Genomic DNA, 23,353 nt, shown 5'->3' on the forward strand with positions numbered 1-23,353 from the left:
TGCCTTCTGGTGTGCGGGAGGCTGTCCCTGGCTGTTGTTTGCTGGTGGCTCCTGCCTTCCCCCTAGATGTGTTGCCTTCCTTTTCTTCTGTTACTTTTTCACTTGGCCTGTGTCATAATATGCACATAGCAAAACGCCCACTCAGTTGGTTTCGCGTGGCATTTCGCCTCAAGCAAAAATTTAGAAACTGCGTTCTGATGAAGGAAACCATTTTCTGTTTTGAGGTACAAACGACGGCCAGTTGCTCACACCTCAGCACTTTGAGCTGCAGCGCGCCTGCGCTCGACCGCTCTGACGATTTGCCTAGATTTCTAAGACGCAAACAATGCCAAATGTATCCTTAATCCTAAAGCATAATCCCCAATCCCTAGCCTAGCTCTCCAACCTTAAAGCGTAGGCCGTAGCCAGTAACCGCTAGGTGCACTTGGCATTGTAAGAGGACGTGTACTGGCAAAGCAAGACGTAGCTGAGAAAGCAAACAGTTGGGGAGAAGGAGCGGCAGAAGGGAAGGCGACAGACTTCGCACAGAGTTGGTTTGAAGGCCCAGGCGGGAGTTGCCTCCTCCGAAACAGTTTTGGGCGCTGTAGTTTCAGTTCTCTAAAGAGACGCAGGAAACAGCATAGCAAAGATACTTGGTTAAGAAATAGAGGGCCTCTTGAACCAGTGGCCAGCCAAGTGTCTCTCCCCTTCTCACCACTGAAAAGACCTAAGCCTAGTGAGAACAAGCCGCTCACACTTTTGTCGTACCAACACTTCCATTCCACTTGTCTGGTGGTGTTTCAGCAAATATTCTGCTCACCCTGGGCCTCGTGAGGGCGATAATTTCAGACCGGCGGCACAATTGAAGATCAAAGGTTTCCTCAAGGTTCTGTAACAGACTTCGCACAACACAGCCGCCCAATGTTGCACAAGGAACCGTCTTGCACTTTCTACCATGCTGCCGCTGTTCACTAGCAGCAGAAGAGAGTTGCTCACAGACAACTCACTCTTTTCTCCTGCAGTAGCTGGCGCCGGAGTGCCCGAGACAGAATGTAAAACTCGAGTCTGAACAACGAAAAGTACCCCCATTATCAGCCGTAAGGACTTTTCCACGCAGGATAGAACGCGGTAAACGCCATTTTGCGAAATTAATCCCAACAGCGAACTCTGATTGAGGCGGATCCCTGGTTAGTGCTGTTCTGGTTCTGGTTCTACCAGCGAGTCTCTCTGAGGTGTTCCGCTGTCTTTCCATGAACGGAAAGGCGAGAAGGGAAGAGGGTGAGAAGAGTCGCACACTTCAACGAGACTCACTTCACGTAACCAAACAGCATTTACTAGAGAGATCTCTCAGTACGAGTTCGCGTTAGTTTGCACTGCTGATGCAGTAACACTGCATTCAACGATTTAGGTGCATTTGGGCTCAAGGGCCTCCTTACCGTTTCTGGAAGCAAGGATACACGCGCTGGGAGTTGTTGAAATGGTTTCTAGGCTTTTTCACCACTTCAGCAGACTCTGTTGGACAAGGAGAAAAGAATGCTAGTTCAATTGCAGATAATCAAGATAAAAGGTGGCACGGGATTGACAATTTGCCCCATGAGTTTGTGGTAGTTTGCCTTCGTGATTCGCTGAAAACCAAAGTAACCAATGTGTGCCAGACTGCCTCAGGCGCAGCTGCACTTTGTTATTGAGGCGTTCCTACCTTTTCCTAAATCCTTTTTAGAATGCTCCTCTAATTCTTTGCTTTCCATGCATTTCCTTCTGCTTCGCGATTCAGCAAGGTACCTCGAGCGTGTTGAAATCATGGGGTGGAATGTGCAGCACTTGAGTTCCTCAACAAGCCTCTGCACAACGCCGTTCACTACTTCATGAATGAAAACGTAAACGCGGAACGAGCGGAGACATTTGTTCATTCTGTACAACTATAGAAGTAGTCGTTGTCGCACCTCTTGCTGCTTTTGTTGTCTCTTCTCGATTTTTCTTTGGCATCGGGCAAACTCCTGGCGCAAAACAACCCGAGACGCAAACTTAGAACAAAGGCTTAGCGACAGTCATTCAGCAGCAGCTCCTATCCAAGCTTGTATAGGCCATTGTGACTTCATTATTCAACGTTTATCTTGCTGCCAGAAGGACGAAACCGACTGAAACGCCTACCCGTTCGTAGATGGAACGTGGGTTGATTTCAGCTTTCCGAGTGAACTGTAACAGAGTGCACGTCCACCGCATATGCTCCACAAATATCTCAGTACGAAATAACTGCATACTGCATTCTGAACACCTTGGAGGCGCAGCACAGCCAATCCGGTCATACCTTTTCGGTTTGCCCATCAGGGTGCTGAAGTTGTTGGAGAATGCACCTACTCCTTTCCCGATATCGCATTCTGCTTACACCAGCTTCATAGAGCCTCACGCAAGCAGCAAAGCCATCGGACCTGCATGAGATCAAGATCAGGAGGAAAGCTGAAAGTGCCGAGCCGTTGTTACCTTCAGCGACGAAATCAATAAGGGAATTTTGCCATAAAGAAGGGGCAGCGACTGTACCCTCGTTCGTCACTACGCTTGTGCCCCTGGCGCCGGTTGTGCATCTTGGTCACTTCCTCCTGCAAGAAAAATGTTACTTGAACGGTGCGTCTCGATGAAATCACCTCTGCTTCATGCGTGGCTTTGCAACAACCTACATCTAAGTATGCTGAGAGGTTTCTTGTAGTGCAGGGTAGCGTAGAGGAGCAGTCTGGCGAGGATGATGGCAGTATCATTTGGACGATGGCGCTATGAACAGAATGAGTTCACATGGCCCTTTACATTTTGCTGCCCATTGTCAAATATCAGTGTGCACTCCCAATCGGGGGTTCTATTCAGGGTGTCACGCTTTGCCAGGGGATTGAAAAGCCTTCTCTGCCACGGAGAGCATTAAATGGTGAATACAACGCCCTTTTGCTCAGCATAGCGGGGCAGCAACAATAGGTGGTTGTCTCGGCAACTCTTTCACCAAAGGAGCAATTTCTGCTCAGTCAGTTTGGATACTGCCTTAATTCTTCTCCTTTCCCACAAAACCCTATGTGTTGGTTACTTACGATGTGCCTTGAACAATTGTGTACGGCAAAGTTAATGTCAAAGAAGAGGACCTATTTTCACGCTTTCGTGTAGCCTGCCTGGCGAGACAGCTCCTTTCCGTAAGAGCAAGCCAACAGCGTGCCAAATTTTCAGATTCCAAGATATGCGAACAAACTTGGACAGATAGCTTGGATACTGAAGACTTCAGCAAGTTCCTTATTTCACCAAAATTCCCAGTTTTGCAAGGTGCGCCCTCTGTCGCCGCAGGGTCACTGGCCCATGCGCAGGTAACTAGTCCGTATTTTTTCTGCTTCACTCCGCTTATTTTGGTTATCACTAGAAACTAGTCAATTGTTGGCACTGTGCCAAAGACGTGGGGGGATAATGCGTATCTTTCTTCCTGGGAAGTGCATCCGGTAGGATCAACAGCCAGCATATCCGTGTGTGCAGGTTTACGAAGGCAGCGCAGCGCAACCTTAGGGTTGAGCAACTACAAGCGAACGAATTGTTTCAGCTTTAAAGATCAAAAATGCAACTATCTTGATTACAGCAGTAACGATCACTCGTTTTTACTCAGGTTTCCACTTTCTATAACGCCATTGACTGCTAAGGTCAACCATGTGCTACGACTGTTCCTAGAGAGCATGCTAAGCCACTTCTTGAGATAGTAACAAACTCCAAAACAAAACAAACTTATTTCCAACTTAAAGACTGGGCATAACAGTTGTGCAGACTTTTGCGGCGTGCAAAATCGCGATTTGCCCGCTGTGCCAGCATAATTGCAAACCAGACGTTTTCGTTGGTGATCAGACCGCATTCCAAGTTCAATAACGAAGCAGAGAGCGACCCTCCGGCCCAGTCCAGTCTGAAATTACATTTATTTAGAGGGTCGAACGAAAAAAAGAGAGCAAGGTAACTTACACTCCACTGTCATGTATTTTGGTCTCGTCTCGAACATGCTGAATCAGGCGTTGAGCGACAGAACACATGAAAGAACAGTGCATGTGCCAACATACTGTTTTCCTTTCTCCATTGTGGCATGAAGAAGGGGTATCGCCCGATCCGAAGCGTGAATGGCCATCTCATGGGCATTGCGGCCGAAGTGCATGGCCACTTCCTTGGACTGCAAAGGCTGGTTTGATCACCGTTGGGTTGCTCCAGAAGTACGAAATTCCTTACCTTCGAGGCGCATTCATGAACTGCGCATTCAATGTTGCGGACATTGTATCCAGCTGCCTCCATCTGAGTATACAGTGATGAGGTCCGTTGTCAGCGCCCTTCACATGCCAGTATGTACTTACATTGATTCTAGCTGCATTCACGATTGCGGCAATCTGAGCCAGCATTGCTGCTAGAGTTACACAGTAGAACAGGGGAGCTGACTCGGCGCAGGTGCCGATGGTCATGTTAAAGAGTCCACTGATTGACCAAAGGACCAGGATCGCGGGTATCGCAACGATGCCAACAGATACTGCTGCAACAAGCATTCCCTGGACGCGATTAGAAATAATCAAATTGAATGAAAAGAGGTCGTGTAAGTCCTTACATCACTCATCAGCTCGCTTGGAGATATTTGTCTTTTGGAGAGGCGAAACGCATTCTGTACCAGAGGCAATATTTCTCCTGCGGCCCTAGATGCAAAAAAATGCACTAACCTGAAGAACCCTCGGGCACGACTTCACAGCGAAGTGAATGGAAGCCGCTAACGCTCCGCAGAGGACACCATTGACAATATTCCACTCAGACTGTCAATGCAGTTAGATAAGCAGATGGATTGTCAGTAGGCAATATTGTTAACCTTACCAGCTCGGGGCCGCAAACAGTGTTTGAAAGTAAAACCCCTGAAAGAAAACCTTAGTGCAAATGCCACACAAAAGGCCGGAAACTACGCGCATACCTGATGCAAGGCATACTCCACTGAGTACAGTGCTTGTAGAAAGCGCGAAGTCCGCGCTTTTCTTGAAGGCTTCTTCTTGGGCGTACATTTTCAGAGTTGTCGATGCCCTTTTCGAAAATTTTCAGTACAGACCACTGTGAGTGCAAATTGCCTGTAATCAGAAAATAGGCAGCTTTTGTAGCGATCAACGAATCGGTTCTAGTGTATGGACATCCGAAGGTCAATCGTGATCGGGCAAACATCATCGTACAGACCAGAAACCGTTCAAAGAGTCACATCAACAGTTTCTCATCCACTCTCGATTTCGTGGCCCAGTACCCTCGCGTTTTTTCATTTTCACCACTTCGAGAAAATGTACGGCCAAGAGGAGACTTTCGCCAGGAGCTTTGACAAGGCCACTTCTGTCTGCACGGTGGTTGCAGCAGTAAGCCTTGCCACAGGCCTCCTGTTTGCCAACAGCTTGTGCGACATGGACCTGGTGAGCAAGATCCACACTCTGATAATTCCAACAAGCTGAAAAGGCTTTTGCAGTCAGAGTGGCACATCGTGAATGCAATTTTGTGTGGATCTCTCGCCGCAGCTGCTCATTTCGCAACCCGTGTGAATCCTAGAGCTATGCAAGTAAGACGGAACACTGCACCCGACCCTCAAACTCTTTACTTATTGCAATCTTCGTCCAGGCTGGATTCAGAGTATACAAGGCGGAGACATCTATGCGGGAACTGATGTCTGAAGTAACAAAACAGCATTATCAAACCAAAGCCATGAACTTCATATATCCTTCTGCAGGGCGTTCTATCCGCCGCGGCATCTGTTGCGCTCGTGGCATGCCCAGCACTTCTACTCTTCTGGTAAGGGTAACAAAGAGCTTTCTTGTAATTCTTTAGTCTATCCTGCACCACAGGTCTGCTCGCGGATTCGCGAGCATGGGTGTTGGGATCTGTGCCGAGTCCGCCCCGATGTTCTTCGCCATCTCGTTGTCAATTATGCTTGCTGAAGCCGCAGCGCTCATTTACGTTATAGGCCGCAACGTAAGTTTAATCGACTCGAAATGCCTGCCCAAAACACCCGGCACCAACTTCATCACAGCTTCAAGCCGCCGGCTACTCGCTGGACAAGCTGAAGTACCAGGGAGAGATGCTCCTCGCCAGAGTAAAACCCTCCTCCCATTCGAAACAAAAAACAGTCAGCAATGCAGCCCCGCGCAGGCAAAGGATCTTGCCTCCGACTGGAGCAGGAACGGTTATCACTACGTGATGCGCGCGTATGAGAACGTCATCCCCACGATTAAGCAGATCATACACTCTCTGCTTGAGATGGTGCATCGGTAAGCGAAGTGTTCAAGACTACGGTGCCTAACTACTACTGATGCCCATGGCTCAACAGCATGTGGGAGCAAAGACCCCGGTGGATGAACGCCTCCTGTAAGTTTTCTACTAAATATCAACTGTGCTAGCAACTCCCTCAAATGCATTCTATTACCCAGACTGGGCTGGATCCGAGGGTTCCTACCTCCTCCGCTGATCCGAAGTGCACTGAGACGTCGATACGCATTCTGTGCGAATGCTGGTTGAACTCAGACAAGCAAAACATTAAGTTCACTGTTGTTTTCACTGCAATCACGAAGCAAAAAGCTTAGAATCTTATCTAAACCCTGTCAGTTCAGTTTGCATAGCAGTTTCCAATTCCTAGACACTCCTCGACTAGGTTTGAGTAAATCTTAAGCACCGCCACGAAGCAATATCTACTTGAAACGTAGCACCGCTAATGCACGGAATTTGAAAACGTCAGAATGGCTCATATTGCCATTTTCTTGATCCCCAAAGTGCAGCGCAGGACAAGCAATGACCTTGCCATTCGGAAGTACCTTCTCGGTATACCCGCGCGCTGCACTGCACAATCTGACACAGGTCATTCAGTGCTAAATCATCTGCGGCCTGCGCGATGATGGCGACCTTCCGGTGAAGCAGACCTACGACGTTCACGACGCCCTCTCCTGAACCATCAACAGAAAAGACAATTGCTAACTTCCGCATTTAAGGGGGAGGACTCGTCTTCGCGTGGGCACACTGCATCTATATAGCATCCTTGAAACGACATGCTGCGTGAATTGTCCTCTCGAACTCACGATCGTGACCGTTCTCTTCCGACGGCTTTGACTTCGCGGCTGTCTACACGGGGATTGACATCATATGCGGCGCCGGTGCCACTGTTCCCTCCGTAGTAGTCACAATAGCCAACATACCTGGAGAACAAATAGGAGCAATGGTCGTTGAGCATCAGCGGCACCGCATAGGTACCGCAAACGTCTACCCTCGCTCCAAGCAAAAATCAAGCCTTACCTTCCATCTCCCCTAGGATCTTCATACTGCTGCCACTTGCCATCATACCCCGTTCTGTCATAGCCACGAGCATCATAAACGGGAGCTCCACGGTCATACGGCGGAGCACCACGGGCATCATACCCCCCTCGACCAGCCCTCATATCGTACCCTCTGTCCATTCGCATGTCATACGAAAACTCGCCGGGATTCGCGCTTCTGAAGTCCATTGGTGGTCTCGCGTGCGCAGAGTAGTCCATACGATCATAATAACGTGATGGATCGTAGCCACTTCTGGAGCCCCAATCACGTTCTTCCCAACGTCCACCAGAATGGCTGCGCGTACCAGAGCCGTATTCCATTCCGAAGGGAGTGGGAGGTATGAACTCCCGGGACGCACCAGGAGCAACAGCGTAGTACGGCAAGAACCCTGGCTTCAATCGCCCCGATTTGTCATACTTTATACTGGCACCTGCACCAGCACAGCAAGGAAAGCACAACCACTTCTGGCTCCATAAAAAAAGCAGATGCCTCTCTACAGGCACCGAAGGCCTCACTAAGCTTGAATACTCTGCATTCCCAACATACCAGGCGGCCCCTTATACAGGCCTGGAGTTGGATTATGGGGCTTGTTGCGCTTCGCCCGCTCTACCCTAACTGGCCTAGCACCGTCACCAAAGATCATCTTGTTGTCGAATCGGTCTATTGCCACCGCAGCATGGCTGGGATCCACGAATGACAAGAATGCGAAGCCGCGAGACTCCCTGCCGCACTCACATATTCAGTGCTGCTTTCATTAGACAAGCAGGACCCAAGCGAATGATGATTCGTGGCCAACAAAACAAGCTAGGAAACCGCAGTGCTAATGGCACACCTTGAGACGGGATTGTTGACAATTCTGCAGTCCTTGACCTCTCCAACCTCCTCGAAAATCCGTCGAAGTTCTAGTGCTCCGCAGCGCAGGGGCAGGTTGCTGATATATAGGGTATCCGTATCGCCTGTTAAACAAACAAGCACGTCAAGCCAACTCCCGTATTTCAGAATACTCCAGAAGTTTAGAGAAAAGAGCAGGCCGGAGGCAGGAACCATGGACACATTACCGTCGGGCACGTCGGCTCACTCTTGAGGAGATACCGCGAGACAAGCCGCACGTGAGGCGTACTTTTGATAAAGGTGCATAGAAGTCGCTGCCGGCAGGCTCTCAATGCCTTGCTGCAGAGGCTGAAATGCGGAGTGTCTGCATTGCCGGCGCTGCTGCAGGAAGCGCGGCTGCAGTTAACTGCGGCACTGGTACGCTGAGGTGGAAACTGCTGTCTAAATACAAAGGATTAGCTGCTGCACCTGTTGACACTGCTGCGTACCTCCTCGCTGCCGTGGACGAGCGCCGCTGCCGCTACGACGTTGGCTGCCGAACCTCCTTTCGCCGCCATTGCATTCATCCCCGGCATCGTTGCGGTCTCTGTTGCTCTGCTGCAGGCCTTCGTCCACCCGGCTACTGCTCGCGCTGGCTCTTCTGACATGGGAGAGATCTCGCTGCTCCTCTTCCTGCCCACCAGAGTTACCTTCCGACGGGCCTCGGCTTCCGCCTTGTTTTCTGTTCCGATCTCTGTCGCCCACCTCCTCATCCCTGCGTTCCCTCTCCTCTGACTCCATCCGTCCCTCACTCATCTTTATTTAGCGAATAATCAAAAAATATGCCCGAACCCACTCACGCGCTATACTATCAACTTGCGGTAAGGTGGGTGAAGACAAGCGTCAGCAGCTAAACGAAAAGCGGCTGAGATACTGTGGGGATCGCTGACGCTGCAGTTACAACCCCCTGCAGTGGAAGAAAACGGAAGCGCTATAACAAAAGCCGCGAGAAGCGCAATATGCTGCATGCAGGACCCAAAATACCACGATGAACTGCACACTCCCCACCGGGTGCCTAGGCAACAGGTGGAGGGTGCCAGCAGAAGCCAGGCGCGCTTCACAGTCCCTGATGAAGGTAGAGTGCAAGAGCTAGATATTGAATGATCGTCACAATAAGTTTCCAAAGAGAACTCAATGATGCAAAGCAATGAAGTAAAACGAAACCATGACGACTTAGAGCAGCGTACGACTATATATATGCTGGGGTCCTCCGGCTAGGTATGCTGCGTATAGTGACTACTATGGCTGGTGGGCGCGGCTACCGTTGTTGCACCCCGCATCGCACTGTAGCTGCCGAGTAGGCTCACGCCTGCGCTTTTGAGCGTTCTATGCCCTTGTTTCGGTAGGGAATTTGTAAATTCAAGTTTTTGGTTTCGCTTGATACCAGAAACTTATGCGAGAGGCACTCAGTGCGGGGCAGAGTTGCGTCGCAGTCCTCGCGATGCGCTCAAAGCGGCTCCTCCCAAATAGGGAACGTCGTTTGCTCCCGCGCCAGCAGTTGCCTCTTCGCCCTCAGTTTGTCTCTGCAATTTTCATGGGACCTTTTTGCGGCGGAGGCTCTTTTTAGAGGGCAGTGGAGAACAGACAACGCGCTTTCTCCGATAATCCGCGCGACCCGCAGGGCTGCGAATGAATCAGCTTTGGCTCAAGGAGATAAATCCGAATATCACATCCGAAGTGATGTGCAATTGAATGCGGGGGTGCCTGAAAACAGGCTTTAGAAGGAATGCAGGTATACCCAGAGCCTGCCCCGCCCTCCCCTGTGGAGAACCTACGGTGGTTGGAAGATAATCTAGACGTGACATATTCCCCTGTATGCTGCTCCTACAATGCTGGGACGACGACCTTGCTCCTGCGGCTACCGAACGCAGGGGAGGTAACCGGCGTTGCTCCGTGTCCCGGCACGAATGTCGGGGGTCCGGGTCGTGATGCTGTGCTAGATGTTTTAGGGTGGCGGCATGACGGTGGAAGGGAGCAGAACCTGGTAGATATTTTTGGCCGCATTCAAGATTTAGATGCGTTGCAGCTGCAGCGCCTACCCGGTTCTTGGGGCGCAGCAGATGGGGTGGTGTTAAGGCTTCCGAAGGACCAGAACAGTTTTACCGTTCACGCAGGACCTGAGGTTGGTTCGCTCGCGCAGATCGAGGAAGCCGCGGGTTCTTGTGAAGGCGCATCCACCAATGCGGAGCGTTTGGAGTCTTCTCTTTCCCGTGCGGAGTTGAAGCAGCGCGAGGAGGCTTACAGTTTGCGCAGCTTCCTGAATTCATGTTTGATGTTACCTGGTAGCCGTAGGCTGTCTGGTGGATGGAGGAAGAAGGTCTGTGCATCTGCAGATTCTCAGCTGTCGCGCAGCTCCGAGCCTGCATATTCGCGTGGTCTGCCGTTCCTGCAGTGGCGTGGCAGGTTCCCGAAGGCAGCTGCTTCAGCAGTCCCCGGTTCTACAGGGGATGGGCCAGGGCCGTCGAGAGGAGCGGGTAGCGCCAAAAAGCGCTTCTCTCGCTCAGGTGGGGGATATGCCGATCAGAAGCACGAGGCCCACGTGGGGGGAGGGATAGTGCAGCACTCGAGTCGTCTGTTGTCCCTAAGAAGAAAAGGCAAGGGGGGAGGGTCGTCCGAGAGCAGCAGGACCAATGTTGCGTCGACGTTGTCCTTGGGATCTTTAGGCTGATCTGATGGCAAATGTGGAGACAAGATTCGTCTTTCTGACAAAGCTATGGAAGGATGTATGCAAACTTCGAATCGTCTTTCACCAGAGACCACAAGGATCAAAAGCGTGTGTTGCTGCTCCGATGCTGCCTTCATGGCGAACGTTGTGAACCGCCACCCAGCACATGATGCCCTCGCCTGGTGGTGCCCGAGAAATGGGCTACTGTATGAGCCACCTCCCTCTCTGTCGAGTGATATACTTGCATAGTTGACGGGGTGGGCGTCGAGGCACGAAGCTGGTCTGTCTCAATGAACACTATATTGGTGGTGGTGGGGGCATATAGCACCCCACTGAGCTCCACAGAGGCCCCCTCAGAGAAGGGGTCGCCTGCTTCTCCCTAGCTGTATGCATCGTCGTATATCTTCTTGCCGGAGTAATCCGCGCGAGAGTCGTAGCCAAAGTGCTACTCAAATGCACGGTCGAGGTTTTTCTGTGCTTGACTGCCAATTGCGAAACGCGCATAGGGCTAGAGAGGCAGGTGGGAAGACACAATTTCGGCTTCAGTTTTCTGCACAGTTGCCGTTGGCGGTGTCAGCTTATCGCCTGTCAGCTCATTGCAGCATTGTGTCACTTGATATCAGTAGTGGGTTTGCTAGAGGCATAGATTGGACTAGTCCACTAAGTGTCTGTATGGGATCTAGTCTGAAGTCAAGTGGTGCTGCCATTTAACTAGGTCTGGCAACGGATTTTGTAGGGTAACTACCAGGGGGAAGCACTGTGAATATTCAGTGGGCCAGGCGGATTCTGGTGCTCAAGTGCAAGGTTTTTTTCCAAGGGGCGGCGATGTGCACAATTGACAGTTAGTCTGGTGCCAGTGTTAGGTCTCGTAGTCCGTAGAATGTTGCTTTAGTGAGTAGCTACTGAAATAATGGGTAGGGATGGGCTTTACAAAGGCCATGCGGCATGCAAATGCATGAAGGTGCGCGAACTGTTCCGTCCGTTGTAGGCTTTCCATGCATTTAGTTGATATCAAGGAGGCGCTGCACAGTTAGGCCCCTGCTTACCGAGCTTGAGAGAGTTCCTAAGTCTCACTGTTTCGTTCGGGACTGAAGAGCTCGTTATGCTGCTATTAATTGAATACCTGCAGACTACATGACCCCGCCGGACTTTCACACTATGCAGGGATGAAAATACGGCTCGCTCTTTATCCATTTTGTACAAACATTATCTAAATGTAATGCAGGGGAGTATGTGTCGTTGCATATGTTGGCCTACGCGGCTCCTATCAGCTTCGTTTCTCCCATTTGGTCGGGCTAATGTAAGACGAGCACAGAAACAACCAATACACGTGAAAAGTGCTTCACTCTCGACAAAAAGCGTGAAGCAAGTTACTGCGTTGTATTTGCTCGCATTCGATGTTGGCAAGCCCCACTTCGTAGACGCATGAAGGCCATTCTATTTCTCCAGTGTAGAGAGCCGCTTACGAGCAGTGTAAATAGTCTGCATTATTTTTTTTGTATTTCTGGTTGATATTTGAGCCACTCTTCTCTAAACCGTTGCATGAGCCTTAACTAGGGCAAGCCACCGCCACCGAGGAATAGGGTCAGCTTCCTTCCATGCACGTGCAAGTTCGTCTTCTCGCTAAATGCCTAGGAAAAGGAAATAATGCACCAAGCACAAGCTGAAAAGCAATACATCTCTACCTGAACTTCATTATTTAGCAGTGTATACTGAGTCGGACTAGTCGCCCCACTGAATGGGAGCGGGTCAATCATACCACCGTTGTTTACTCGATTCCGACTTCCTGCGTCAGAATAAGTTCAACCATGCTGAACAAATGTGGCCTTCCCCTACCCATGTGGTTTGAAGCCTCGTCGGAGGTTCTGCTGCTCTTCTCTTGGTGGAACGCGCGGACGACCGCCCAGTACGTCGTTTGCTGCCTGTGCTGCATTGCGTTTGGGTTCGTTTCCATTGCACTGAAGGTACTGCGCCGCGTGTCAGAAGTGCGCCTGAAGATGGCGGAGAAGAAGCACAAGCCGACGCTGATGCTTGGCTCCCTGCCTGTTTTCCACAACGCGCTACGCGCATCTGTCGCCTTCTTGAATTACTCTTGGGATTACATGCTGATGCTGGTGGCTATGACGTTCAACGTGGGGATTTTCCTTTCAATGCTCGGAGGTATGGCTCTAGGCTTCCTTACAATTGGGCGCTACCTCGGCTTCTCCCTCCAGCCGAAAAATATCGTCAGTGGCTGCGAATGCGACGAGGACTTCAGCTGCGGCTGCCACAAGGGCCAGTCCTGCACTTGTTGCGTTTCTTCCCAACTTGACCCAGCAAACGGCGGACCAAGTATAAGCGGCAAAGACCCAGTTTGTGGGCATTCAGGCCAATGTAAGACATACAGAACTGTATGTGGAACATCTGGGTACGGCGGGAGCTGATGGGTATTTCAGCCAGAATAGAGTTGCTTTCCTTTCTCAGTCTCTTTTGCCGGTGGCGCATAGGCGGGTCTTCTTTATCTTCTGTCGGCTGTTGGTCTCCACCTTTTTTAACTGATGGGAGGTCAGCGGCCGGCGCCTTCGGTCTTGAATCGCTTTTCCATCTCGCTTGTAGTTGCATCTGCTCCAGCGGCTCCTCATCCTCATCATATGCATCGAGAGGAGCTAAATGTTTGTTTTCCGCCTGGAGTCCTTGTAGACCGGGGATGCCAAATCGGTCTCAATGCCACCCACTGTGTGGCGGGTGTGTTTGGGTCGACGTCATTTGCAGAGGTGGCTTCCGTAGTGGAGAAGCGCTGACCGTGTACAGACCTAGTCATTCTCGTCATTCCTTACAACGAATCACCCACATACTTGTTGGAGTGTTTGTGCAGTGGTAAAACGCAGATGAGTAATTGTACTGATTACTTTAGGGTTCCGCGCACTACCTAGGACGCGCGTGTCACAGGGTAGCGAAACAGACGCCGCAAGGCCAGCAAGTATTCGCAGAAGATACCGCCATGCCGTCGTTTGGCCAGCCGGCCAATAAGTACCCATCACTTCACTGATGAGGAATAGTGTAATCTCGTGTACTCTACCCTCTACTCTTCACAGGGAAGTCGGAGTGTCGCCAGATAGGCGTCTGGGGGAACACAGAACTACAGCTAGCCTGTACTGCGAGCAGGATGTCATGACAGATGTTAACGCAAACAGTTCATTCTTCACCAGCCTGCGGTGGCTTCCCTTGTGGAGCAGTTTACAGACGGGTTTGAGCGGCACTACTAGCTAAAGGTAACACATCGTGAGCTCTGGCATAGGAGGAGGATCGCCAAAGTGCACCTGAGCGCGGCGGTGACACTTCTGCAGTATTTATTTTCCGCAGAAGGTACTTCTCTCTTCCGCTAGGGTAGCATGATCGCGGCGGCCACTGGTGACGCAGCACGTGCATCTGTTTCCAGAGCGTCTCACCCTTGTGCGCGGTCGGTAGGGCACGCCTGAGCATTTTGTTTCTCTGCTGAAAGCGGAGTGAGCGCAGCTTTTCGCCTCCTCTTAACATGAGTTATTCGTTCTCACTTACCTTGCCTTAGTAGGTCCACCCTGCGGTTCAGATATGTGGTGTGCGCCGAGCTCTGCAGTCAGTTTTGTCTGGGGGTCGTTGGCTAGCTCGCTGTTCCACTGCTCCTCTATGAACAGGCGTGACCACTCCCAAGACAAGCCTGGATTTGTAAGGAGACGTCACCCTGGTTCCGCATAAGTTTGTGAAGGTGCTCAGTGCGATGAATTGAGCAATATCGCCGTGACTGAGCACCTACCTACCGGCGCCGCCAGATACGCCTCCCACCTGGATATCCAGCAAAAACCACGGCACCGCACTGGGCCACCAAAACAGATTCTAAAAATAAAAAAATAGGTCTTTTAAAGTGACTTGGACTCGTGTTGAGAGCTGCCTCTATAGTACACGAAGGCATTCCCCGTTGCGCGAGCCCCCGCATCAGGCAGCGACACCCATCCAGCCCCAACAGTCTCAGTGGATGTCCGCATCCAGGCTAAGACTAATTAAGACCACAAGGTATTTAATCTGTCTCGATTCGCTTTTGGGAGCACGACAGAATACAGTCAAGACTCATTCCAGGTGCCATAGAGCACTTGGCACCGCAGAAGTAGTGCTGGGGAGGGAGGACCAGTGAAACGCAGTCACAGCTAACTTCAAGTCGATGTAAATGACTCCTTTCAGCAGGCCATTCGATTCCGCGTGTTGGAAAGTAGCGAATTCAGAGTTTTCTTTATCACCTGCCTCCTCTTTACGAAGTCAACGGAACTCTGGGGGCCGCCGTTCCAAAATATTGGAGACTCGGTGTTAGTACAGCGGTGTTAATATCCCCCTAACCCCACGGGGGCACTGAGGATTGTCCACATATAAATATCATATTAACGGGTGTTTTTCAGAGCACCTTTTTGCTTTACCCGAAATGGTGGACGTCCCGGAGGAACCTTTGAAGGGCCTTGCTCTGTATCATGCGCTCCTGGAGAAGTTCCGCGCTGCGTCAAATGCTGAGGGGAAATTGGACTGCGGTAAGTTGGTGAAGGCTGAAGCGGGAAATTTCAGTTAGGAATGGTTTTGGGGTCACCTCCAAAGCTTGCACGGCCTTCACATTGTCAAGGGATATGTTTCGAGATCCAAGGCGAACTCCTTTATTTAGCCGGCTCTTTTGGTGGACCTAACGACCTGCAATTCTGTTCACAACAGCCGTCTCAACACGCTTTTGGTTCTGCATTAATACAGCAGTCTAATTCTGCTGTTGTTGCCTACTTGCATCAGAGAATAGGTCCACTCTAGCGAGGTTTGTTAATCCTTCAGTGTGGAGCTTTTTGAGTGTTCCCTGCAGAGAAACTTGCCGATGCGGCGATGCAAATATCTGTTGTGTACGAACTCGTTTTTGGAAAGGGTTTCATATCTCGGCATCTGAAGGTACTGGAATTTCAAGAAGGAAAAACTATTTTTTCTTTCTGACTAGCCAAAAGGTGTAAATTTAGTATCCGCTGTGGTTTGTCTGCATAGTCGTCTAAAAGACAACTAGTTGTTTGGTCCCCCAAGTGCCTCTATTGGACATGCGAATCCGTGTTACAGAGAACGACAATCCAGCAGAGGCGGCGTTGCAAGCCAGAGAAAAGGCGATGCAGTGTGTTGGCGGATAGCAGCATGTGGCTTTGACGACGATATTTCTTTATTCCTCGTATCATGCGTGCCCTGCAGCAAGATATCGCAAATTCTTCTGGCCGAATGCGAGAAGCAGCAAAGGCGCTGAGTGAGAGTCGAGGCGGGGGCCCAGTGACTGCTGACGAATTGATCAAATGGGAGATATGTCAGCTTGGAATTCCTCGAATGCGCAAGGACCAGAAGAGCGGCGTACGGGGAATGCTGTGGATGCAACGAGCGCTAGACTTTGTCTTCACTCTCATTTGCAACATGTTCGGGACCATGAAGACTGCTACTGCCAAAGAATGCGCACTGGATGCTTATGATCGCATTCTAAAGCCTTACCACAGTAAGCAGAAGCAGGCAAATCGCTAACCCTACGAATGTTCGCACTCCGTTTAAGGTTGAATTTCGGGGTGTTGCTGAACCGCGCCATAGGGGCTGAACTTGTGTTCCAGGGTGACAAAAATCCTCAAAAGGCCATTTTAAATTTCTGAACGCAGGCTTTTTGGTGTCGAATGTCGTCTCTCTAGCCTTCAGCCTCGCCCCGTCGAAGGAAGAATTTGTTAGGTGCTTCTTTACAAGTCATCTTTTTCCCCATTTACCACATTGCAAGATGGGGAGCTTGGCTCCACCTTCTTGATTTCAGTCCGACTAGATACATGCGGAACCCACACAGTGTGGTAGAAAGATTAAGAGATTTCACCGATTGTTGTGGTGATCTGTCCTTTTCTTTTGCTTGTGAACAGCCGCCTGGGCTTTGAGATGTCCCAAGCAGAGGAGTGTCTCGCCAGTATCCAGGAGGTTATCCTGTAAGTGGATGACTTCCTCCTGATCTGTGCTGAAAAAACACAATTCTGGTGCATCCGCAGTTCCTCTTCACATGCGTCAAAGATTTCAGCCACCAGTAGGCGCACCAGCACATCGCCGGCTTGCTTTGACACTGCTGTGTATGCGCGCATCAGGCCAGTGATTTCTCGACTGAAGACTCTTCTGGAGGAGTCTCAGTGCAACTTCCCTGACAAGGCGTAGTAGATGGGAAACTTACAAGGGAAGGGAAAATGTCCGCATATTCTGATTTGGTTTTGCTATCTAGGCTAAGGAAAGCCGAATCTCGTTAACGCATGCAATTTCTGTTAACATATGTAATTTTCGTTCGGCAACCGTTGTCCCAGCAGCCTTAGTTTTATCTAACTGAAGTTGGGACCTTCAAGTTAACTCGAAATTTTTTGGCGAAGCACGTGAGAGCTGGTGCTGTTAGCTGTTACCCCGCCCCCTGTGTGGCTTCTAGTTCCAAGCATTGGTCAGGTGTGGCTGCCTGCTGCAATAATAACAGCATAGCAACCGAGTTTCACGTGAGCAAGTAATACTGTGTGACTCCCGTTGCTTTGCTGTAGACAGCTGTGTGCTGCGCACAGTTTCCCTTGTGGAGTTTTTTGCCCACGAAGTAGCCAGGGGCCCACTTTATCCAAGAAGGCGATTTCGGAAGTATTGCAGTGGTCGTCAATGAGGGACGATACATGAACAAGTAGACAATTAACCCCATGCGTTTCAGATGTTTGTTGTGGGCCTTTATAGAGGCAGTCAGCGTACCGCCCGCCTATTGAACCTAGTGATTGTCAGACGATCCCGTTGTTCCCGTGCCTTGGTTGAGCTGTTTGCACATGCATCTCCAGGGGATGAACAGCTCGAGGTGGCGCTAAAAGACAGTTTGGTCGTGCTTGCCCTCTTCAGCCGTCTCTTCTTACTCAATGCCTGCTGGCAATGCTTGCCACGCGTTTTTCGGGGGATCTCCCCATCACTGCACGGCAGCCTTGGCGTTGTCCGCCAGCTCTACCTGATACGCACAGAGGGAATTTATAAAGTTGACTGATAGGTTGCGAATCACGGCAAGCTGTCTACAAACAAACGGTGGACATCTTGACTGTGTAAAAGCAGTTAATGGAGATGCCATTTTCTGGGGGGAAAAGCGGCTGGGGATTCAAATTCCCTCTCCGTACCGCAGAAATTGGACATTCAGAAGGCAGCAGAAGGCAAAAAGGACGACAAGTTGCTTACCCACTGGAACCGTTTGGAGTTATCTCGTAGCGTCACTTCTTGATACTCCATCCACACCTGACGGCCCTCATCCTTTACGCGCCTCAAGCTGCGGCACCGGGTGCCGCAGGCGAGCTGTAAGTTGGTATCGCTCCACAGAGTTCTTTGCAGAGAATTTACCGCTGCAGCGTTTTCATCTTCACGTGAATCTGCTGATCCTTCCACGTGCTCGTGCAAGGGCGAATGGTGCGCAATACAGGAGCTAAACATCAAATCACAGATACTGGTTGGGAAGGCCCATTCAGCAGGTTCAAAGTTAAGTTCCTTTGACTGTCGCTGTCGCTGCCCTTCCTGCATCAGAAGTCGCTGGGGGCGCAGTTATTACCTTCTCAACTGCTGCCGGAGGGTAGTAGGACGCAGAGGGATAACCTCTGGTCGCGTCCCCCAGTTCTGTATAACTCGTTCTCTCGGTGGGTCTCTCTTTCGCGCCAGCTGATTGCCTATTCACTAACAAGTCATCTACAAGACAGGGCTTCTCTGAAGGCACGTGAAGGGGCGGAGTGTACGCGCTCACCAGAGTGTCTCCTTCGCGCTCCTTGGGCCCTAGCTGTAATTCTGTGTCCCAGCAGCACCAGCACCCAAGCAGCCAATGTAAGTCAGCGCGCTCCTCAGGGGGGTTAGGAGTGAGATAGGGCTCAAAAATCGCCCTCCAAAATGCTGACAAACATTCCTCATAAAGCGACCTTCCCCTTCCGCCCCCTCTTGCGGATTTATCATTGACTGCTTCTGGAGAAGAGTCTGTTCATAGGATAGCGTGCACACAGGGCACCAATTTCATGTAAAACTTCGTGTTTCGGCGTAGCGGCTCTGGCATGGCTGTATGAATAGAAAAATGTGTGTACGCCTGTTGATGAGGACACTACAAGCACAAATCTACAACACACCACGCAGCAGAAGTTTAGACCTCTAGAGCTCCTGGAGTAGCAAACAGGGAATATGGTAGAGACACAGGCAATGGTCCGCCGTAACTGATAAGCATACTTTCCCTTTCACCTCGTGGAACAAAGACGAAAAGAGACGCTTACCTTGAGCGGACGAAGGTACAGACATGGGCGGAATTTCAGGCTTTCTTGTATCCTCACTCTTGCCGCTTCCGTCTGCATCCACACAGTTGTATCTGTTGCACGTTCCTGACCCATGCCAGAACTCTTAGTACTCTAGATAAGGCAAGCCTTTTCCCATTGGCTGGTTAACACCGTCTCGACCACTACCAGACTTCGCCTCTCACCTGTACTTCCTGCCAAATCTCCACGAGACTCAGGTGCATCAGCAGGGCGTTTATGGATGCGCAGCGAGCGCACTAAAGCGGATGGCAACAAGCGATGATACCAACCCAACAGAGTGGCTGTAGGCTTCGCGAGAGTGTTTCCCCTAGAGACCCTCAGTCGACCAGGACTACACGCAGTTATCTGCATTTGGTTCTATACAAAAATAAGAGGAGAAAGGAAAGCCAGTCAGGATTCATAATATTCTTACTTCCGCCTTGAGGTGAAGGTAAACTTGGTCAGGGGCTTTCCCCCTGTCTGCAAAATCGTCACCACAGCTCCGGCCTGGTGTCACTTCCTTGGACCCTTCAAATTTCATTCTAAAGTTTAATATATCCCATGCGGTGTAGGAGACGCTGTGAACTTGCCGTTGGTCAAGCAGAAGAGAACGAGAAGAAGAAGCTTGGGCACGACGGATGGGTCTGCTATATTTCCACTTAAGTCTCGCGAAACAGGAATTCTTTTACGTTGAAAAAAACACTATTACCTCCAAATCATGCGCAGGGAATTCCGCGGTAATCATTCTTAAAAGGCGTCCGCCTGGATAGTGCGAATGAGCGTTTGCAAGCAGAGTCAACGCAAGGGAGAAGCAGCGTAAGAGGGAGCATTGCTAGAAAGTTACCTCCAAAGTGGTGCCTCTCAACAGTTAAGAACGTATAAACTATTCATAATGGGGGGGACTGAACAGTCAACGAGTATGTTTAAGTTTTCGCTGCCCCACACTGCCTATCCCTGGAAGGCCTCTTGCTGGGACCGGGCGCCATGAACTGTATTCTCCGGAAGAACTGCTCCAGTTGTCTCATTTGTGAACACGCATATGGCTACAATTATAGGTAGGCACTGAAAATGTTCCCGAGCAATGGTGTGGGATGAGCATGAATCGGTGCAGCTAACCAACCACCACGCTGGTGAGTAGGGCCACTGGGGCCAAGGGTAATGACAGTGCGGCTAGTTTGCTTTGATAAAAAGACGCTGAAATAAGCAATTACAATATGAAGCATATCACTTTAAAAGTGTGCTGCAACAATGCGTGGCGATTGCAAGGCGGACGGCTAGAGTAACACCAGCAATCCGTGCAGGATTCAGCAGGCATACCTGCACGAATAGACTGAACGTTGCGTTGAAATATAAAAGACCCACTACATTATGGATGAATTCTGGTTACATGGATTGGCAGATGTCTGACTCTTATTAAAAACGCATGTGCTTTTCTCGCTGTGTGCCTTCCCAATATTGAATGCTGTGGCGGTGACGCTGCTGTAGATCTCCAGTTCCACAATACTGCTTGAGTACAAGATTTGCCGCAGCAAACAGCTTTCACTGAAAATAAGCTCATTTTAGGGTTATGAGCACAATTTGTCGAAATCCCTGCTCCACTATTCCTTGAGTTTCAACGTTTCCCAAGCCGCCCCCCTAACAGCGCCGCCGACGTGCCTGCCGACTGCAGTTTCAAGAGTTTCTGAGGTGTCTCCAGTTTCAGCTTCTCGAGGCCCGCAGTTTTTGGGTTTTGTCGTCTTGTACTCTTGCCTGTGACTCGGTTCTACGTCGTCATGGGATTTTGGTCGGCCGAGTCGCGAATGGCGAGGCAACAGCCATATTCCCCCTCTTAACCTTTTGTTGCTATTTCGTTCCACTGAGTAATTGCCAAAAGTGTATGTCGCCTTCACCTCACTTCGTCTCAACCAAAACCCTAGAAGTAGCCAAGAGCAAGTTTCACATGAACAGCGTCAGCAACGGTCACAGCAACCATAGGCTGGTGCCTTCTGTGTCTATGCGATCTCATGGTAGCGGCCCTTGCCAAAATGCAAACTCAGTGGGATTCATGTGATAGCACATTGCTTGATACTCAGGTCATATGGAGCCAAAAGTCACCAACTTCTCTTTGGTGCGACCGTAACCCCCGCCAGTCGCAAGGATTCTCGCTGTAAGCTGACTCATCCCGAAAGTCGCTCTAGTGAACCAACGTTAAGTAGGATGAAACGACCGTCGGATGCTGCGCTTATTTTGTCATGTCCGCGGTACGCAGGAGAGATTCACCCGTGCGGCTTTTCCGTATAATCAGTATCAGCGTAAGTACCACATGCGTGAAGGAAAATTAGCAGGAACTTTATGAACGGAGCAACAACTCGAATTTAGACCTCTGTCCAAAAGGACACAAAGGCGTTCTTTGTGAGCCATGGATCAACTATTGCGACTAGATTTGGCGTTTAAGGAATTCCAGGCATGCCAGCGAATCTGGCAAAACGGATATTATACAGTGCAAATGTACCTGCCGGGCTGCAGGAGAGGTCATTACCCTAGCTTGGGCCTCTGCCGTTGCGCATGTGAAGAAACTACCGAAGATTAACTCCTGCGTATTGACTATAGGCAAGGTACTAAGCTGGTGCTCCTCCTCAATCATGGCCTTCCCAGGAATCATGCGTTAGATGGAAAACGCAAGACAGCTCCTCAAGGAGAGCGAAACCTTTGTTTTTAGCTTGTTCTACGCCCACTGGCTGGCAAAGGTCTACACTCGAATACGTAAAGCTTACTACACCTGACGGCTTAAATGGGTGAAAATGCACGTCATTTCGTGCTGATGGCGCTTCCTCTTCATAACGGGCTAGCCACTGTGGTGGCTGAAGTGGATTTACGTCTTTGATGCTCATTTAAGAGGTCAGGAGGCGCCATTCCTGCGCGATGCCGAGACTACCTTACATATGCAGTCTACGATGTTCGCAATGAGTCAGGAAAAGGCTAAGTACCTAGCATTCATTGTTTGCACTGGGTGTAAGGCTTCGCGTGGCTAAAACCGCGCCCATCTGCCCTTTCATTCTACCTGCGGATCGCAAGACTGCAGCTTGCCCAGTTTCTCGTGAGTTGTATTAGGAAATCCCGACAGCCGTGTAGACTTCTCTTGCTGCCCATGTCACAGGCTCAGCGCTCGGAAGGAGCATGCGGCTGCAGCTTGTGCGCCACTAGGTGCAACGTGCGTAACGACATACAACAACGCATTTCTGCGGCGGGCTAATCATAGCGGTCTTGTTAGTAATCTTGAACCCCCGCCGCGAAGCAAATCTCATCATTCCTCCAAATGTCTAATGCAAGTGCTACGCATTTTTTACGCTAGCTCTTGTCGTGCCCCACAGATGCATACAGGAAGCACCGCTGATTCTGTAAAACCACCATTATGTGAAGTATGCCAGGGACGAAGTACAGGTAATATCCGTTTCTGTTGCTGCTGCGCTAGGAGTCCGACTCAGACAAGGCTCAGCTCAGAGAAACTTGCAGCGGTTTGCTATTTGCCAGGAAAATTATATTTGCAGTGGTCTACTCACTCACAAGGACCTTTCATGCATACTATTCGAGCCGTTCTCACACTTCCTAGTTCTTCTGAAACTCCTGCCGTTTACATGCAGCATGACAGTCATCCACGTTTCACAAAATTCTGTGTGGCAATCCCACTGAGTGGTCTGCCCACCAAATTCAATCGTCCTTCTGTTCAGACGGCTTCTCTGCATTGGTGGTTCTCGTCTCCTACCCGCATTCTCTGTGCTGCAGCTAATCCACCCAGGCTCGCCTACGCTGCTTCTGTTATCCTCACGTGCACATCCAGCGAAGTCAGCGCGAATGCTGGATTGGCTGCCACACTCCCGCACCCAAAATGTCAATTGGTGGAATCGCAGAACTTCTCGTTTCCACGTACTATGCCTAAGCCTAAATAGAGCATATAAAGTGAATGTACTTAAACGTGGCCAGCTCCGGTAAGTGAAGAAATAGCGGAAACGGCCCCTGCCTGCCTCCTCAACTCCTCGAATTAAATATCTTCCCCACAGACGCTGCCAAAGAGCACGACTCCCCGGAGGATTAATATCTTGGTTAATTTCCGATATACAAATCCCCCTCGTTTCGTGACCGAAGATGCTAATTGCTACTGAAATGCGAAAGCCGCGTTGCAGTCGGCGCGTTAGATTCATGTCAGGGAGGCGTCTCCTCGGTCATAGGTTCATACAGGGAAGAACAGCCTTCA

General features: G+C 50.3%; 7 protein-coding genes across 7 annotated transcripts; 4 read left to right on the plus strand and 3 right to left on the minus strand.

The window, feature by feature from the left end:
* Nucleotides 1-3,854: 3,854 nt before the first annotated feature.
* Nucleotides 3,855-5,015, minus strand: EAH_00004100 (Cation-transporting ATPase, related, related; the record flags this gene model as incomplete). The annotated part of the gene is made up of 9 exons (XM_013393465.1): nt 3,855-3,895; nt 3,952-3,989; nt 4,047-4,153; nt 4,210-4,272; nt 4,332-4,520; nt 4,577-4,630; nt 4,686-4,775; nt 4,834-4,871; nt 4,928-5,015. The coding sequence occupies 9 exons, from the start codon at nt 5,013-5,015 to the stop codon at nt 3,855-3,857; spliced, it is 708 nt and encodes a 235-aa protein (XP_013248919.1).
* A 264-nt stretch (nt 5,016-5,279) lies between these two features.
* Nucleotides 5,280-6,451, plus strand: EAH_00004110 (hypothetical protein, conserved; the record flags this gene model as incomplete). Its single annotated transcript, XM_013393466.1, has 9 exons — nt 5,280-5,405; nt 5,459-5,548; nt 5,608-5,661; nt 5,717-5,778; nt 5,832-5,958; nt 6,017-6,079; nt 6,136-6,254; nt 6,314-6,351; nt 6,414-6,451. The coding sequence occupies 9 exons, from the start codon at nt 5,280-5,282 to the stop codon at nt 6,449-6,451; spliced, it is 717 nt and encodes a 238-aa protein (XP_013248920.1).
* A 402-nt stretch (nt 6,452-6,853) lies between these two features.
* EAH_00004120 (hypothetical protein, conserved) lies at nt 6,854-8,916 on the minus strand (the record flags this gene model as incomplete). The annotated part of the gene is made up of 6 exons (XM_013393467.1): nt 6,854-6,923; nt 7,056-7,172; nt 7,270-7,720; nt 7,837-8,012; nt 8,123-8,246; nt 8,610-8,916. The coding sequence occupies 6 exons, from the start codon at nt 8,914-8,916 to the stop codon at nt 6,854-6,856; spliced, it is 1,245 nt and encodes a 414-aa protein (XP_013248921.1).
* A 970-nt stretch (nt 8,917-9,886) lies between these two features.
* EAH_00004130 (hypothetical protein, conserved) lies at nt 9,887-10,828 on the plus strand (the record flags this gene model as incomplete). Its single annotated transcript, XM_013393468.1, has 1 exon — nt 9,887-10,828. The coding sequence occupies one exon, from the start codon at nt 9,887-9,889 to the stop codon at nt 10,826-10,828; it is 942 nt and encodes a 313-aa protein (XP_013248922.1).
* A 1,994-nt stretch (nt 10,829-12,822) lies between these two features.
* Nucleotides 12,823-13,605, plus strand: EAH_00004140 (ctr copper transporter domain-containing protein, putative; the record flags this gene model as incomplete). The annotated part of the gene is made up of 2 exons (XM_013393469.1): nt 12,823-13,180; nt 13,592-13,605. 2 exons carry the CDS (start codon nt 12,823-12,825, stop codon nt 13,603-13,605), a joined length of 372 nt encoding a protein of 123 aa, XP_013248923.1.
* Nucleotides 13,606-15,254: 1,649 nt separating this feature from the next.
* Nucleotides 15,255-16,357, plus strand: EAH_00004150 (glycolipid transfer protein, putative; the record flags this gene model as incomplete). The annotated part of the gene is made up of 3 exons (XM_013393470.1): nt 15,255-15,357; nt 15,672-15,754; nt 16,040-16,357. The coding sequence occupies 3 exons, from the start codon at nt 15,255-15,257 to the stop codon at nt 16,355-16,357; spliced, it is 504 nt and encodes a 167-aa protein (XP_013248924.1).
* Nucleotides 16,358-17,780: 1,423 nt separating this feature from the next.
* Nucleotides 17,781-18,376, minus strand: EAH_00004160 (hypothetical protein, conserved; the record flags this gene model as incomplete). Its single annotated transcript, XM_013393471.1, has 2 exons — nt 17,781-17,819; nt 18,041-18,376. The coding sequence occupies 2 exons, from the start codon at nt 18,374-18,376 to the stop codon at nt 17,781-17,783; spliced, it is 375 nt and encodes a 124-aa protein (XP_013248925.1).
* Nucleotides 18,377-23,353: the final 4,977 nt, after the last annotated feature.

This window comes from Eimeria acervulina, genomic scaffold, assembly GCF_000499425.1.
Source record: "Eimeria acervulina Houghton genomic scaffold, Eah_scaff15, whole genome shotgun sequence".
Lineage (NCBI taxonomy): Eukaryota > Apicomplexa > Conoidasida > Eucoccidiorida > Eimeriidae > Eimeria > Eimeria acervulina.